Source organism: Biomphalaria glabrata, chromosome 11, assembly GCF_947242115.1.
Source record: "Biomphalaria glabrata chromosome 11, xgBioGlab47.1, whole genome shotgun sequence".
Taxonomy (NCBI): Eukaryota; Metazoa; Mollusca; class Gastropoda; family Planorbidae; genus Biomphalaria; species Biomphalaria glabrata.
The window spans coordinates 14,395,920-14,415,049 of NC_074721.1; the positions used below are offsets into that span (position 1 = coordinate 14,395,920).

At 36.3% G+C, this 19,130-nt stretch overlaps 1 protein-coding gene across 3 annotated transcripts in view; it reads left to right on the forward strand.

Annotated features, from left to right (window-relative positions):
- Window positions 1–19,130, forward strand: part of LOC106054835 (uncharacterized) — an 83,402-nt gene that overhangs the window by 46,649 nt on the left and 17,623 nt on the right. For all 3 annotated transcript variants that reach the window (XM_056004521.1, XM_056004520.1, XM_056004519.1), the window contains exons 2-3: window positions 16,555–16,666; window positions 18,469–18,853. In XM_056004521.1, coding sequence (XP_055860496.1) covers window positions 16,562–16,666; window positions 18,469–18,853 — 490 coding nt within the window. In that variant the 5' untranslated portion in view covers window positions 16,555–16,561. The remainder of the gene's footprint in view (window positions 1–16,554; window positions 16,667–18,468; window positions 18,854–19,130) is intronic.

Consider the following 19,130-nt stretch of genomic DNA (forward strand, 5'->3'; position numbering starts at 1 on the left):
GGTAAAAGTTTTACGGTTTTACAGTTCCTATTATTACCTTGCAAACTCTTAATGTGTGGAAACTAAAAACTGCATGGACACTGATTTCGAAAACGGCTCAAACGGTTTTCCTAGACATTAAAGTTTATGTATATCCTCTTGAAAAAAAATTACAAATTGGTCAAAAGGGAACGCATTTTCTTTTTCAAAATATAATAATCTTAAAATTAATTAATTTTCAAAATATAATAATCTTAAAATTAAATTTGGTTAACGCCTTTTATTTTTTTTTAACACGATTCATTGTGAATTGCCATAAGTATTAACTAAAGAATTAAATAAATAAACAGACTTTCAGGGACATTTCGCGCAATGTCTTATGTAGAAATCATTAGCTAGACCATCTGAACTAATAAAATCAATTTGTGACAATATCAATTTGTATAGAATATTTATACAATTTATCAATGCACAATATCAATGTTACGTCTCTAACTAGGTTCAGTTTACAATCTTATAATGATTCCAAGTCTGGATCTATATCATCAAACTAGAATTTTCTATACTATTAATACATGGGCGTAACCAGGATATTTTTTCTTGGTGGGGGGTGGGTGGGTGGAGGAATTAGTCGAGCAATTTTTTTTTCCTTTTATCTATCATTAGTTAGTTATTAAGAGCGAGATCATTTTTCTAATAAGATAATATCAGTTCGTAGGCCTATAGGAGAAATTGTCTTTTGAAAGTACATTTTTATGATAGCTGGTGGCCACATCACCGGTCCGACTTTCCAAAGAGCTATTGGTCTAAACTGCCCACAGGTTGCGACGTTGCAGGTCAGCGTTCAGGCCTTCTATACCGATTGGTCTCGGTTTGATCCCCTAAGGGTTGGTCTAGACTACTCTATACAAATGTATGCCATAGACAAACACGTTTGAGATTTCTTTTTGTTTATGTAGTTTTAATTTTGCTTGACTTATTGAGATTTATCAATGATCTAGTTTGATCTAAATATACAATTCACAACAGGTAACTAACCTTCTTACGCTCATTTGATCTATCCGGCAGCATTACCGCTGTAAATTCAATATGATGTATAGACATTTACGTGAATGAGAAGATAAACTAAACTATGAATAATAGAACGAGCTGTGATTTAAAAACTCTGAGCAATGATACGAAACTTTATTACTTGTCTGAAAAGGTTGTTAAGGCTATATTGTCTAGTATAAGTGTAGTGTTACACATCTGATTGGTACGTCGCATTCTTTCTTTCTCTCATTGCTTTTTTTTTCTTTCACTTGAACAAGTTTTATTCTTTCTCTTACTCTTTTGTTTTTCCATTATTTTTGGCCCTTGTCTCTTATTTCTCTAACTCTTTGTCTTGATCTTTCTACGATACTTTTATTCAAGTCACTCCTATGTGGAAACTGTGTGGGCGGACGCTGATCTCAAAAATGGTTATAACGATTTTCCAAGAAATTTAACTGTTGATGTATATCGCTGTCTGGATTTTGGGAGTTATTACAGAACACGGCTTTACATTACATATCTTGATTATTAAGTTTCTTCATTGCTTTTCGAGCAATAATATTGCTGGGGTTCAACCTAAAACGATGCAAAAGCTGCAATGCAAAGAAGAATATCAGAACTGCATGATAAGGGTTCATTGGCAGCTTGTCCATTCATCCAAAAGCAATTCATGTGTATAGTTATTGATAGTTTCGGCAGCCACAGTCAACGTTTGCTGTTTTTTGTTTGATCGAACGTAGGGAAGAACGTTCCTCACAGATAAAGTTAACATTGTGTACAGTAAATACTTTGTTCACTGTTCACGAGTTTGGTTTCTTTGTTAAGGAAAAAAAAAGTATTTACTTTGCATTTAATATCGATTAGGTATATGGGCCCGAAAATGGGGGGAGGGTGTCTTTTTTTAAATATAATAACAAGAAAGTTTAGGCTACGACTTTGAGCCAAAGGTGGCAGATTGCACCCACTTGCAAAAATTCCATGCCCATGTATAGATTACGTCTAGATTCTAGATCTAAAAGAAGATCTAGATCTAGACTAGATCTTCAGAAATAGATCTATATCTAGACTAGATCTTTAGAAGTAGATCTATATCTAGACTAGATCTTTAGAGGTAGATCTATATCTAGACTAGATCTTTAGAAGTAGATCTTTATCTAGACTAGATCTTTAGAAGTAGATCTATATCTAGACTAGATCTTTAGAAGTAGATCTATATCTAGACTAGATCTTTAGAAGTAGATCTTTATCTAGACTAGATCTTTAGAAGTAGATCTTTATCTAGACTAGATCTTTAGAAGTAGATCTATATCTAGACTAGATCTTAAGAGATCTACGAGTAATAAACGCTCTTATAAATACTAGACATCTTCTACAATACCCACTAGCCTAATTAGTAGAGTCTTTCCATCAACAAGCTGACGGTGTGTCAACCTGATGAGTTTTCTTTCTTTCACTCTCTCTTCCTTACATATAGATCCAGACAAGCTTAGTGCCCTAGGCGCCACACTCAGAAGGGCGCCACACGCAGAGGGGCGCCATACGCAGAGGGGCGCCACAGGCATAGGGGCGCTACACGCAGAGAGGGCGCCACACTCAGAGAAACGCCACACGCAGAGGGGGCGACACAACATTTTAAAAACGTATAGAAGATTTTCTGGAAATTTCAAATACAAAAAAAAAAAATAAAGTTTCTGCAAAGTACATTTTTACTAACATTTTCACGTACATCTAATTACTTATTTCTTGATCTGTCTTATAAATCACCGTTATGCTAATTGTAAAAGTTATTTTCGCTCCTGTGTCTAAGAGACATTCAACTGTAGCTACATAATAAGCTTTTCTTCGAATCCGAAGATTAATCAGTAGTACAAAAGTACAGTATTTCTTGTGGCTACGCAATCCCAGCTGCGATCTGCCACTTCCGGCGCCATGATAAAATGTGATTACTCTTGAAGTTATTGTATTAACTATGAAAACGAATAGAAATTCGCCAACTCATGTGTCTAACATACAATTACTTCATTACTTCGTCTGGATACATTCTAGATCAGTGGTTCCCAAACTTTTTTCTTAGCTGAACACTTCGCACATTCTGAGTATTTAGTGGAACAATTCGCTTATTTTTTTAGAGTGATTAATTCAGTGGTGACCTACTAGTTAATTATTCCAGTAGTTCGTGGAACACCTATTCCGACCTTGTGGAACACAAGGGTTCCGCGGAACACAGTTCTATATCATTGTACGACAGTATGAAAAGACATAGATCTACCAACATCTAAACAATTGATTCAAGTCCTTAAAAAATTGGTACACAATCACTTTATTTTTCTATCATCTATCAAGTTCCTACATGTTGTACAAGACCAGGTGATCAGTTGTTGTAGTAATTAGCTGAACATCATGACTTGGCTGATCGTAAATTACAGATAGAAATGGACTAAACGGAAATGAAGAAAGCTATACCTTTGATATTTACGTATTTACTGAACTGTAAATGGGGTGAACGTCTCTTCTTACAAGTGATCAACTCAACCATCAGGAGTAGATCATGGCGAATTCCAACTGGTAGTTATCGGTTTAGAAATGAAGAAAAGATTTTTTTTAATCGTATGTTATTCATGAATATATATATAAATATTGTAAATTTATAAAACGGTTATAATATATATATAAATATATACTGTAATTTTCAAAACATTTCTAGTCCAGTCTTTCAAATTTCATGATTCTCATGCTATATAGACTGTTTATATTTCATTAGCGCTGTAGTCTTTCAAGTTTCATGATTATCAAGCTCTATAGACAATTCATATTTCTTTAGCGCTATAGTCTTTCAAATTTCATGATTATCAAGCTCTATAGACAATTCATATTTTATTAGCGCTATAGTCTTTCTTATTTCATGATTCTCAAGCTATATAGACTATTTATATGACTATTTATATTTCATTAGCGCTGTAGTCTGTCAAATATTTACCAAGGTTGTAATAGCATAACCAACCAATTTCTTTTTGCCTAATATAAAGCACCTGAAGCCATCGTCTACTAAGGGTTCATATAAAATTTAGCATTTTTTGTGTGTCAAATGTTTTGTGGGGATTTTTACCAGAAACCCCATTTAAAATATCCTTAAACATTGTCATTTAATTGGGACCAAAGGTTAAAGCTTAAAACCATAATTTTTGTGTGGACTGTCATAAAATCTCAAGAAAAAACTCATGTAGCACTATGTCATATAATCTCAAGTAGCACATCATACAGAACTATGTCATATAATCTTAAGAAGCACTTCATGTAGCACTCTTTTATATAATCTCAAGTAACACCTCATGTAGCACTCTTTTATATAATCTCAAGTGAAGTAGCACTCTTTTATATAATCTCAAGTGAAGTAGCACTCTTTTATATAATCTCAAGTAACACTTCATGTAGCACTCTTTTATATAATCTCAAGTAACACTTCATGTAGCACTCTTTTATATAATCTCAAGTAACACTTCATGTAGCACTCTTTTATATAATCTCAAGTGAAGTAGCACTCTTTTATATAATCTCAAGTAACACTTCATGTAGCACTCTTTTATATACTCTCAAGTGAAGTAGCACTCTTTTATATAATCTCAAGTAACACTTCATGTAGCACTCTTTTATATAATCTCAAGTAACACTTCATGTAGCACTCTTTTATATAATCTCAAGTAGCACTTCATGTAGCACTCTTTTATATAATCTCAAGTAGCACTTCATGTAGCACTCTTTTATATAATCTCAAGTAGCACTTCATGTAGCACTCTTTTATATAATCTCAAGTAACACTTCATGTAGCACTCTTTTATATAATCTCAAGTAACACTTCATGTAGCACTCTTTTATATAATCTCAAGTAACACTTCATGTAGCACTTTTTTATATAATCTCAAGTAGCACTTCATGTAGCACTCTTTTATATAATCTCAATTAGCACTTCATGTAGCACTCTTTTATATAATCTCAAGTAACACTTCAAGTAGTACTCACTCAAAGCCTTTCATGTTTTACCCCCCCCCCCTTTTTTAGAACCGGCACACTGTTTTAGCTGTATCTTATCTAGTTCACACATTACTCACTCATAGCACTTGATGTAGCATTTTCTCAGCACTGTTATAGCATAAATTACACTACTTTTACAGCATTAATTTCCCATAGCACTTTTTCATAGCCCATGACATAGCACACTCTCGGTACTCTTAGAGCATTAATTTCACTTAGCACTTTCTCATAGCACTTCTCACAGCACACTGTAATGGCTATCTCTTATGCAGTTCTCGATACTGCAACTCAAAGATCTTAGACTGAGTGTCTCCGATGTCTCTCATCTTGCGGACTACTATATTACGTGTGTCCAAACATGGACACCCAGTGGCCAGGCGACAAGTCGAACAAAATTTCATTTGGTGCGCATGACCTCCAGAGGCGGTAAACCTATTTCCCTTCAATCAACTTGACTGTAAACTTTGTTTGATTGTTTGGCATTTCTTTTGATGTCTTCCTACGCTCCCCTGTCCATCAAAAGTTGGCCAGGGGAATTGTGGGACATTGTCATGAGTGACATCAGCACACGTCATTGGTGGGATCTCACGTTTTGATGACGTCATTTTATCTTGTCTATTTTATTCTTACTTTCTTTTATATATATATATATATATATATATATATATATATATATATATATATATATATATATATATATATATATATATAGAGAGAGAGAGAGAGAGAGAGAGAGAGAGAGAGAGAGATAGATAGATAGATAGATAGATAGATAGATAGATAGATAGATAGATAGATAGATAGATAGATAGATAGATAGATAGATAGATAGATAGATAGATAGATAGATAGATAGATAGATAGATAGATAGATAGATAGATAGATAGATAGATAATAGTTTTAGTTATCAATTCGTTTAGAAATGGAATTGTATCAATTACTAGCTCTATTAAGGCATCTAGAGTCAGAACTGACAATTATTTGGCCTAGAGAAATATTCGATGAAATTAAAGATTCAATAAGGAATCAATGGAGAAAGGTAGAGAGCGAGAGAGAGGGGGGGAGAAAGGTAGAGAGCGAGAAAGAGGGGGAGAGTGAGAGAAAGGTAGAGAGCGAGAGAGAGGAAGGAGAGAAAGATAGAGAGCGAGAGAGAGGGGGGAGGGAGAGAGATGATAATGGAGTTGGAGGGGAAGAATGGGAGGACAGAAAGGAGGAGAGTGATAGAGGGGACAGAGAGGGAGAGAAAAATAAAGATTGGAAGATAACGTGGATACTGAGAGATCGAAAGAGGGTTTGTGAAGGAGAGAGAAAAGTAAAAGTAGAAAGGGAGGGAGAGGAATGGAGAGAAATAGAAAGAGGAAGACAAAACAAGAGATGGATCTGGTGAAGAGGGAGAAGGAGACAGAGGTTCAGGGGAAACTTTTTTTTTTATACCTAGGTCATTTTTAAAAAAATGTCCTATCTCCAACGCCCAGCATCATTCAAAGTTAATGTGTAATACAAAAACGAACTAGAATCTAATTACGTTCAACTTGTGCCTACCTGACAGTGACATCGCTGTGTCTCCAATTTCAAAAACTATCTCCCAAGAAGACCATCCCCTGACTTCCATTCTCGAGTCTGGAACTGTAACACTACTCTCCCACGTAACACTTGATTGTCTATTCAATCTTTAATAGAAATATGTCATTACTGGGTAGAGACGACATATCTAGAATGTTAACAGAAGAAGAGAGACATATGGGAATGATTCATTTCCTACTTTATTTATGGAACTGATTCATTTCTTTTTTACTTATTTAGGATTAGGAGACGTAGGCTGGACACAGAAAGACAATTCTAGAAAGTGGATTGTCTGGGAATAACTCGTCAACGTAACACGCTGTACCAGATACACAATTACCTTTATATTACCTTTATTTTTTTTACCTTTTTTTACTTGCAGCTTTAGTAGCCAGGACACTTTAGTAGACTAGGGTAGAGGAAAAGTGCAATGGAAAGCATATTTCTTATATCTTATATTTCTTATATTATTGTTAATTTTCTTGCACGTGAGTTCATCATTTGTGATCTCGTCGTTAGGTACCAGATTTGTCTAAGCTTTTTACCCCCCCCCCCCCCCCCAAAAAAAAAAAAAAAAAAAAAAAAAAAAGGCTGAACAAGCACGAGAGAGTTCGGTTCATTTCCACACTTTATCTTATCTTATATATTATAGACGTTACTTCAAAAAAGAAGGTAATGACGTGCTACGTATGTCATGTGTCAATATAGTCATGCATGTTAATCAATGTCTTAAACTCTGCTAGGTCGTTGGTTTTCTTGGCTGATTCAGGCAACCCATTCCATTATGAATTTGCACTAGGTAAGAAGGAGCACTTGTACGAATTGGTTCTAGCATAAGGAATAAGAAATGTTCCTCTATCTTTGTGTCTTTCTGAGTATTTTTTTTAGGTTTTGTTTTTCTATTTGTAATGCCTCGTTTGTGAGTAAGTAATGTTTTCTATAGTGTACTCTTTAAGCCTACTCGAGGATAGTAGTACCTTTTAATGACTTGAACTTATTCACCCTGCTCTGGTTTTGCCTCTATTGTCTTTAAAAAAAAAAACAAATGGCGACGCCATTACATTGTACTGCAGTTCACCGATGCTTCGCCCAGCCCAGTCGGAATTAGTAAACTTCCGGTACATGTGAGCATCCATTGTAGCAACAAGTGTCGTCGACACAGCGTCAACAAAGATATATAGACCACAACCTGACCTAGATAAATAGCTCTATATGATGCAGAGTAATTCAAGTGCACCGAGTGACAGGATTTATCGTGAAAGGGCGGACTTGAATGACACCAGGGAAATAGAGTTTGGAGGGAGGGGACGTGAGGAGAGAAAGACTAAAAACAATCTACAGTGATCCGATAAGTCATCGATAAAGATGAACGGGATTGACAAGACGTCAACAGCAAGTTCAAAGAGTCCATGAGTTATAAGTCTAAATAGTTGAAACGCTATTCACTGTACCCGTGAATTGAGCCCTGGGGGGGGGGGGGGTGCTGTTATCTTGCGAGCTGTCGAAGCTCTCCACTTTTCCCGGTCACAAGCTACCCGCAGAAGCTTGAAGGCTCTCTACTGTTCCAAACATACACGATGTCCTTTTATTCTTTCTTACTCTCCACCCACAAACAGCTTCCTTTATGTATGATAAAGAAATACATCTCACCATGTTACTATGGTAGCCTTACACCCTAAGGAGTTTTAGTTGAAATTATTACGTAGCTGATATCTTCACTCTTCATTCATGCAACACATAAATCAATCAGAAATTTAACCGATTGGTTAATCAATTAGTCGTAATTTATTCGTTGTTTTTTTTTAATGGAAAATGTACTAAGCTAACGGGAGATAAGCCTTGCATTAATGAGGGATATGGCAGCGACTGAGCGGTGCTATCCCCCCCCCCCCCAAAAAAAAAAAAAAAGCTAATGGGACTCAATATGTGAATGTCAATGGGCAAGTTAGAAGATACATAAAAGTCACAAGACCAGAAGTGTAAGCTACGCAATTGTGTACAGTTAGGATTGATTGAAAATAATTGATGCAATTTCACTCATTATAATCGAGGTTATTCAAAGGTATTTTTCTTATATTTAAATTGCTGATTCCCAGGGTCGATTAATTAGCAAAGATTGGATTAATTAACTCGGAAAAAGAGGCCTCCCAATACACTTTCTTTTTTAGTGAACCTGTTGCTCTTCTACTGAATGTCCTTTGCATGCAGCGGCGCAGCAATCATGGCGCTAAGGATTTTATTGCGTCAGGACCCTTGACCAACATAGGGCCTGAACAAAAATAACAGAATGAATACAAAATTTGTGAAGAAGTGAAATACTATTTTTAGCTATGATGGAAAAAACTATAAATAACTGGCTTTTTTTTTGGTGCCATAGATGTGTCCGGGGGTACAGAATAAAGAAAGTATTGATAAACTAAGATTTTTTTTTTAAAACCTAATATGATATTTAACCCGTTTTGCACTTCTTAGCATTGTTATGAGCTCTTCTGTTTGTTGCTCATTTTTATTTAACAACTAAGTTGGCAACATTGAGTTCAATTGATCGTCCTTGACATTGTTGAGTTCAGCACGAACACCTTCTCTCTGGTATCTCCTCCCCTCCCCAAATGTCCACAAAGAGATTGGTCCAGAGCGCGCTTGACATGCTATAACATTGCAGACGTACTTTACAAAAGCATTGTAATATAAAATAATAAAACATAGCATTGTTCCATAGTGATAAGAAGTTTTACATTAATAATGTGGCCTTAGCCACATTACTTGGCTTACAGAAATACAAGAATTCGTGCATTGTTGCCTATCTCAGACTTAACATCTGATGCTGAGTTTTTCTGAGTTTTTCTCTTGACGTAGATATCATTTTTATTTCTTGTAATGCGCAGCTTATTTCATTGATTCGCTACGCCGGATAGTTGCTGCTCTTCCGGGCGGGTGCAGCCATTGATAGAGCAAACGAGGCACATCAAGTTTGGCTGGTCGACGCCCATGTGGTGGTTTGTGGGAGGGGAAGGAGAAGAATGAGGGCGCTCTTCGGAACAGGGCTACTGCATTACTGACATTCGATTTCTTGTAATGGCAAATCCTTTTCAAAACTCTTTCTGGTCTCTGTACTGGAGAGCTCCCGATACTTGCAAACATTCCCACAATTCATGACATGCCGACGAGTTCCGAGTTTGGGTAGACATCTTTGATCCTGTCATTATGAGCGCGTGTGTCCAACGATTGCAGTTATTGACGTCATTGTTTGTATTTTCGTTGTAATTTTTTTTTTGATGAAGTCGACTTTTTTTTTTGGCGTACGCCCTTCTATTTCTACCTGGATGTCGTGTTGACAATTGTGTTATGGTTCGATGTCATTTTGAGTTTCCAAATACCTTTATTTCTCTACTTGATAAAGAAATTTTAAATTTCGAAATGACTTAAATCAGTTGACTTCACGATATGGCAGTAGAATAAGCTACTTACAAGCAATACCCTACATCAGAAAGAGTATTAAAATCATTGTGACGCTAGCTTTGGGTGGTTAATACCAATTTGTAGTAGTCAACACTGGGTTCAGTAGCTGAACATTCCTTCGTAGGCCACGGTTATTATAATTGCTGGACACAAATAGTTAATAAACTTTACATACGTGTCTATGGTGTGTATAGAGATCATCATTTCTCTTTTTGTCTCTTAAATCCTTATTACAATATTAATAATAAATAGTCTATTAACGTATAGGCCTATATATGTGTGTGTTTAAGAAGGCATTTTAAAGCGGTTGATATTTATACTATACTATAATTGCATACTATAATTCTCGGGTCAAAAGGGGAAATGCTGAAATGCGGGCATTTTTACGGAAAGTGCAACAAAATTAAAGGGGGGAGGGGAGTGGGGGAACTTCCGGTCAAATTATTATGTGGACGTTTATAGGATGTAATTAGAAACAAGAAAAACATTTTTAAAAATACATTTAATTTAAAAAAAAAGCTTTTATTAAGACTTATTAAATCTATTAGTTAAGATCAACCATGTGATGATTCAATTTGTAATAGATGCAGTCTATCAATAATAAATATGTGCGATTACAAAGATTTTTACAAATTGTTTTTGTTTAGGGAAATTTCATGCTCTTAGCTTTCTCAATGCGCGATGATCCTATTACTTGTTTGGACCAGTTGGGAAAAGAAGGGGTGGGTGGGGGAGGGGGGGGGGGTAATGTGGTATCGTTGTGAAGGCTACCATGATCGCTTTTTAAATGGATAAAAAAAACTTGTTCAAGCCTCCTCAAGTGGACTCATTCAACTTATACCACCACATCTGTCAAGTACTATTTCTTTCCCATGTTCGATGCCAAATAAAATAATTAATTACCAATATTTAATTATCTAATTGTCGTTGTTTTTTAATGATTCTTGTTTTGTTAGGTAAAAGAAATAATTGTGCGAAATTTCAACTTGATCTGTTATTGGGTGTGGGAGTAATAACATGTACAAACTTTTTACCAGACAGACACGGTAAGTTAGTGTAAGCTTTGAAAAAAAGGGGCTCCAGCCCCAAAACATAATAGAGCCTATCAAATATTTAGATTTAGAACCGAAAATCAAAAGAATAGTCGGAGACGATAATAATCAGACTATTTGTGAAGGCGACTTTCAGCCCCTTCAGAACCTTTGTTTACAGTGGTATGATAGAGAGAAAAAAAAGGGGAAAAAAGTATTGAAGTGACATCAAGAAGCAAAACAAGCAAAATATAAAAATTACTTTTAAAAAAAAAATGGGCATTTATAAGCGATATACCCTAATACTGTAAGATTATTTTCTTTTTGATATAAAACTAAATAATTTAAAGCCACATTGATTAATCGTTTTGTTTTTATTGATTTATGTTTTGTTAGGGACAATGCGTAACTGTGCAAAGTTTTAACTTGATCCGAGAATGGGAAGTTACAGGAGAAGTAGCGTGTACAAAATGTTGTACCAAACAGAGTGAGTCGATAATACAACGGCTCCGTTTCCAAAGCATGTTAGGTATCAGGTGTGCTAGTGATTTAAGCCATGGACATTGACGTTTCAATGGACCTCATTCACCAATCGTAAACAAACAACATTTAGCCACGTGATAATATTGATAAAACAATGAAAATTACGTATCACGTGACATCCTTTATGGATTGCGTAATTTGTATAGAAGATAAAGAGAACCACTGGCAAAATGTTATTTGTGTACGATTGGTGAATGAGGTCCATTCGACATACACGAACGCAGAACTACCCGAATCTTGAATTGGCCGATATAGATAACTCTACAACCGAAGAGAAAAAAATGGCTTCATTAAAACAGAGCTGTGTAGGAACTTCCTATTGAAAAGAATATCGATATGTATACGTTATATCTTAATGACATCATCTCTGTATGGCATGGGGAGTTCATATGACACTTTTGAAAAGGAGAATGTCAACGCAATACAATGCTATGACTGGTTTTTTTTTTAATTGGTAAGACAAAGAAGCAAGAGGAACTGTACCAAGTTGAAAGGTCAATCCGGAATTCAATTATTTTCTGGATCTTGATTAGTCTTGCCGTGTTTGGGGATGTGTCTTGTCTTGCCAGAGCTTTGTTTTAACTGTACACAAATTATCTCCCTTAGCTTTCAAATCATTTTTGTTGCATTTTAATAAAACACCTTTATTTAGCGGCCCGCGAAAGGGAAAAAGTCGCTATTAGTTTTGTAGTGTCTTTCCGTCCGTCCCGCTTATATCGGAGAAACTAGAAAAGATATTGGAATTTTATTTATTGCAAAGTTCTTGTTAAGGCTACTCTTTTGTTTTCTGTAAGCGAACAAACCAAACAAAACCAGTAGCGGCTTTTTCCTTTTCCGAGGCCGCTAAAAGTAAAGTATAATTGGGTCGACCACGTAATAGTCTAGTGATGTTAGACCACGTGACCCTTTAACACGTGAATCGCTATGGTAGAATTCTGTCAGCACATCTACAAGATCTTCGGGGCTCGCAAAGACCTTCCTTTTAGGGAACAGTACCAGGAAAAAGAAGAAGAGGCAGACAGAGAAATCTATGTGAGGACAACATAAAAGAATGGACGGGCCTGCGATTGAAATAGGTTCTAACTAAGGCAAAAGATAGAAATGGTGAAAGACGGTCGACGAATCTTGCATGGTGCCCCATCGGTCCAATAGACTAAGGTGTCACAAAGGGATAGGTAAAGGTAAAAAAAGAGACAGAGGAATGTTTTGTTTCTGCCTATAATTTTATTTTGTGAACAAAACTTTCCTAGATCTAGATCTGTTTCAATTGTTTGCATAGTATGTTTCAAAGAAAGTAATCCAATTACTACTAGCAGATTAATGTCAAAAACTAAAAATAACAGTAGGTCTTTACAGATTTTATTGATTTTTAGTTGCTCGATAAGTTTTGTCTTAGGTAAAACCATGTCGAATGACTAGTAAATTACAGCACTGGTGACTACAAAGTTAAAAATAAACATGATATCACAAACATTGTCAAATTAAATAGAAGATCGTATTTTAATTAGGTTGCATACGTCATGTCTATGACATATAACACTACATACATATATATATACTTATATTGAGTGCCCCGGATGCGTATGCGGGAAAGGTCATCGCGTATCTTATTGGTCAAGTTGACCTTTCATTAGCTTTGACATGCGATATGCTTGGCATTTTACACATAGGCCTACACCAAGTCTCCGGTGAACTGAATAATGGGAAGATGTCTTTTTTAAATAATGTTCTGGATATTTAAACCTTCATCCTCTGTCACGTATCCAGAGCGTCATATTGGCCACAGTTAATTGTTTGATTAGACGAAGCTAAAAACAAAATGAAGGTATCAATAGGCTGCCGAAACTGAGACCACTTCTCGGCTCACAGGGACTCTAGCATTTCAACTTCCGCTTTCACTTTTGATCATACAAATCTATTGCGACATTATAATATGCAAGGAAATAATCTTCTTGCTGATGCTAATTTGTAATAGAAATTTCTTGGCCTATTTGCGCGTGGGAATTGCAAAACTGTTTAGAAATAAAGTTTATTAATTTACAGTAAACATGCAAAGAAACTAAACCACTTCCACATGACATGTCTGAGAAAAATACTAAATGTCAAATGACAAGACAAAATACCAGATACAGAAGTCCTCGAAGAGCGTGTCTGCAAAGCATCCACACAATCCTGATGCAGTCCCAGCTGCTATGGGCATGTCACGTCTACAGAATGGAAGACCACCGCATCCCAAAACGACTCTTGTATGGCCAACTAAGAGAAGGAAAGCGCTCGCAAGGTGGGCAAAGAAAGCGCTTCAGGGACACCCTCAAAGCTTCTCTGAAGGCGTTCAGCATAGACCCAGGCACCTGGGAGACAGAGGCACTTGACAGAGCATCATGGCGTCGCGCTGTGAAAACTGGCGCACAGGTTGCTGAGGAAAAAAGAACAACGCTGGCAGAAGAAAAACGCCAGAAAAGAAAAGCAAGACAAATGACACTAGCTCCAGCTGGAATAACCTGCCCAGTGTGCGGCCGAACATTCCGGGCTCGAAAGATGCAATGCAGACAGATAGAGTATGTTAATATAAGCTTTGGAAAACGCTAAGAAAAAATCACTAGAACTCTTCTGCGTTATGCCAAATATATATAGATTGATGAGAGAGATCTTTCCTTGGTTCCGATTGCTGGCTAACACTTGAGACACTCAGTGCATACATTTGATGAGTGAATATAAAAACCACCGATTCTATTTGAGGTTATATTGTCCTTATAGTTTCCAAAAGATCGAAGTGTATTTATCGAATTATTTCCCTTTAGGTAAGGTCATAAAAAAAAGAGTTATCGTTCTTAAATGGTGATAAAAGAGGGAAATTGAGACTCCAGTCTCGGGTTACGCAATCAAAGAGACATAACAAATAAAATGCTTAACGTTGTTGTCTTCTCTTTGATTGTCTGACGTCAGCCAACACTTGTCGGAGACCGAGACATTTCTCTGTATTGCCTAAACAACACGACAAGTCATTTATTATCTAATGGCGGAGTCTAGTTCCTGAGACATCAGGAATAAATCGAACTAAGAGGCTGTATCATTCAGGATGATGAAATAAAGTCAATTGTTTCCCTTTAACCAGATTACATTGATCGTTTACCTATAACCAGATTGTTTCCATTTACATAGGTCAGAAGACACTACACATATATTTTACATCTACACAGATTGTTTTCATGTACACTTCTAGAATGTTTCCATCTGCACAGATTGTTTCCATTTGTAAAGGTTGTTTACAGTCACATATTGTTTACATTCACATAGACTGTTCCATGTACATAAATTGTTATCATTTGCACCGATTGTTGCCATTTACAGAGATTGCTTTTTAAAAAGTGGGCCCCTAAGCCTGATTTTAACACTCATTGCTTATTATTATTATTACTATTATTATTATCATTATTATTATTATTATATTCAAAGCTCTTGAAGTTGTTTTTAGTGCAACAGAACCACTTTACTTGTTCATTTATTCATTGCGACAATTATAACCACAAAACAAACATGGGATAGATTGTATCAGGTTACACAAAGGTTGAAGAACATAGTGCGAATCCATGGAACTCATTGTATCATATTTCATACAGGTTACGAATAAAGGGCAGATACGTGTATCGTCATAAATGTGGATGTAGTTACAGTATCCATCAGAAATCTCCTTCTTTGATTTATGTGTTTCTTTACCTGTGCCTTCGGAATTAAAGATTAGTACGCCGTAGTCTTAACTTCCCACAGGACGGCAGTGGATGGAAAGCGGACAGCCCGAAGCTCAAGCCACAAATTTAAAAGTCAAAGATTTAATGGGAGTCACAATGTCAAGCGTAATGTTTCTTTAATATCTTTTAATATGCTCTTTCTTATAAACACATTTTCTTTGTTTTTTTTTGGGCAGAAACTATTTTCCAACCGAAACAAATGAGTAATACTGTCAAAGGAAGAGAAGAGAAAGCTGACTTTACTATAGAAGTAATACAGTCAGAGGAAGAGAAGAGAAAGATGACTTTACTATAGAAATAATACAGTCAGAGGAAGAGAAGAGAAAGATGACTTTACTATAGATAGAAGTAATAGATTCAGAGGAAAAGAAGAGAAAGCTGACTTTACTATAGAAGTAATACATTCAGAGGAAGAGAAGAGAAAGATGACTTTACTATAGAAGTAATACAGTCAAAGGAAGAGAAGAGAAAGATGACTTTACTATACAAATAATACACATACGGCTACACAAGGTTTTTGACGAGTAGGACGTAATCATCTTCTTTGTTTGAAGTAACGTCTGTATTATATAAGATAAATACACATACAAAGTTATAGAACAAGATTACACTAACAAGGTCTAGTGTCTCCCAAGCATAGACTTAAAAAGATTGTGTTTGTAGTATAAAATAAGCCATTCGTTTCATGTAGAAATGCTGTCTGCCCTTCTTCGGTGGGCATGTTGGAAAATTGTTTAAAATTGGATCCTGTGTTTTTAAATACATACAACATACAATTGAACACATTGAAATAATCATGCATCTATTATGTTGTGTATGTGTACCCTCTGAGTAATGGAAGATGCATTTTGGCAGACTTTTTATTCATTTTAAGTTAACTTTTCCTTATCGGATAGAATCAGAAACTTTTTTCTTTCTTAGCCCAAATACCTTACGCTTATCTGGCAACTTCCAAACCAACAGTGACACTTGACTGAACTGATCTTAAACGAATGGAAACTCACTGAAGCGGCCGGAAGAGTACGAGAAGCCAGATTTAACAAACTCTAGAACTGAAATGAAAAGATAACACTTGCCAGATAAGATTTCAATGACTATATTTTCAATACATTTAATGCCCTTTCCTTAATTTTTTTGGTAAAAACTCTTTCACTTTCCTCTTTTGTAGATCGATAATGACGTCATATCTGTGGCTGACTGTCCTCACACTTGCCTTGGCTCTATGTGTTTCGTGCCAAGCACGAGCGGCTAGTTCAGACGATGAAAGGGAGCTAATTAAGGTCGGTATCAGCCAACAGTTGTGTGTATATAAGCTATTATTATGTTTTGATCAATCAAGCCAAACTTGTTCTGGGTGTGACTGGGCAAGATAGACAACTCCTACACACGGGTGGGAACTCTTTTTTTTTTTATATAGTCTTTTATTGTCTAGTTTGTTTCCTAATTAAACTTTAAAACATATTTATTCGTTTTTGTACTAACTATATTTAAAATATTTTAACTTATTAGAAAATAAAAGATAATAGTCAATTTTGATGGACCATAAGTATGGGAATAATAGATGTACAAGGTGTCATTGCCGAAGCATGTTGGAATCTCGAATAAAAGAAAAACGGGATATTTTTAGCTTAGGGGAAATAACTCTTTTTATTTTGTGTGTTCTGTCTGTCAGTCTGTCTCTCACGTTTAGATCTTGAAACAAGGAAAAGATTTTAAAATCCTTTTTTAAAAAAGAAGTTTATCCAGGGGAAGAACTCCGCAATTACAATTACTCTATAATGTAGAATATATTTCCCTTATTCAAAAGAATTAATTAATTAATTAATTGAATAATTGGGTAATTTTTTAAATTAATGTATTCTTTTGTTTATGCCAATGAATAATTGTGCAAAGCTTCAACATGGGTGTGGGAGAAACAAGATGTACAAACCTTTTACCAGACATAGTGAGTTGATATAAGCTTTGTAATTAACTATGTAAACCACTATTTTCTTCTATTACCTAGAAAATTAAACCATTTTAAAAACTATTTACTATTAATTATAATATTTAAAAAATGCATATACATTCTGTGGCATCCTACGTCTTCAGTGACAGTCTCCTCCCTTTGCAACGTCTCGTGTGACTAAAGAGACAACTCCTTGATACCCAGCTGCCGTCACAGGATGGGCAATTGTAATCACCAGGCGCTTGTATTTCAACCCTTCTTTCTACTTTGGATGTGTACGCCATCTGCACTCCAGGACCCTTCCTTTATACTTGCTCTCTATGTCGATCTATCCAGTGCCTCTTTCTCCCAAAAGTTGATTTTTTTAAGAGCTTCATATCGCGTTTATATACATCAGAATGCCGTTACCTTAAAAGTGGGCGCCCTGCGGCTCTCCTCCGTTCTATTAGATCATCTTACAGAATGTCTTATGGGATCGACCTTGTGTGAACCCGACCAAGCCAGCCAAGGCGTCTGCTGCTGATAACAGCGCTAATGTCCTGGCACCCTGCTCTTAGCGTCACTTCCTCGTTGCTTTTTTTTATCTTGCCAACTTATTTTAAAGATCTGTCTTAAGCATCCACATCTTCCACATATTCATGGATATATATCTTATCTTATATAATACAGACGTTACTTCAAAAAAGAAGATGATTACGTCCTACGCGTCATGCATTCAGTCCTTCATATTAACCAATGACTTAAATTCTGCCAAGTCACTGGTTTTCCTGGCTAGCTCAGGCAACCCATTCCATCTTCTAATAGCACTAATGAAGAAGGAGCATTTGTACAAATGTAATCTAGCACACGGAACGAGGAATGTGCCTTTATCTTTGTGTCTTTCTGAGTATTTTATTAAATTTTGTTTTTGTATTTGAAGATTATGGTTCAGTGTTTTATGTATAATTGCTACTTTACTTTTGAGTCTTCTATCCTGAAGGCTTTCTAAGTTTAGTGATTTTACTAAAGGTGTTACTCTAGTCAAATGTGAATATTCGTTTGTTATGAATCTCACTGCTCTATTTTATGTCTGTTGCAGTTTCTTAATGTTGTCTTGAGTTGAGTATAGTTGAGTATATACTACTCTATTTCCAGATATTGAACTCACGTGCTGATGTTGACATAGACACACACAGACAGAACAGATTCCCACTGGGCCACACAACAAGTGGACATCATGCGCCCTCTGGTGCCTCCGCCTCCGCCCTACCTCTTTCGTCCATTTGGTACCATCAAGGTCCCGTCCTTATCAGTGAAGAGGGACAGGCGATGGGTGCCCCAGTGCGCCACAGGCCGTACGCTCCTGCTGCCACCTATGCAGATCTACTAAGCAGGCTGAGGACAGCATTACCTATAGAGGTGGTGGATGAGGGAGACTCTTCCCTGGAGAAGAGATACAGGCCCAGCGGCTTCCAAGGTAGTCGAGGCAAGCGGTTTATTCCAGGGCTGCAGTCATTGCTACTTGCTAGCTATTATCAAGGTAAGTTTACGGAGCAGTAGCGGCCCTAGGGGGTGGCAGGTGGGCAACCGTTGCAGGCCCCGCGCCTGAGGGGGAACCCCGCGATCGTAGATTTCCTTGTCAACTTCAGCTTCGCAAGTCAGATCAGTTCTCATTAACTAGGACTTGTCACTCAATATTTTGGAAGTCTTCCCGGCATCTATATGATACCAATTACCATGCAAAAGAAAGAAAGGCTGACTGGACAATGTAAAAAAAAAGTGGACCTTTCCTCTTGATATCCTACTAAGAACAGCTT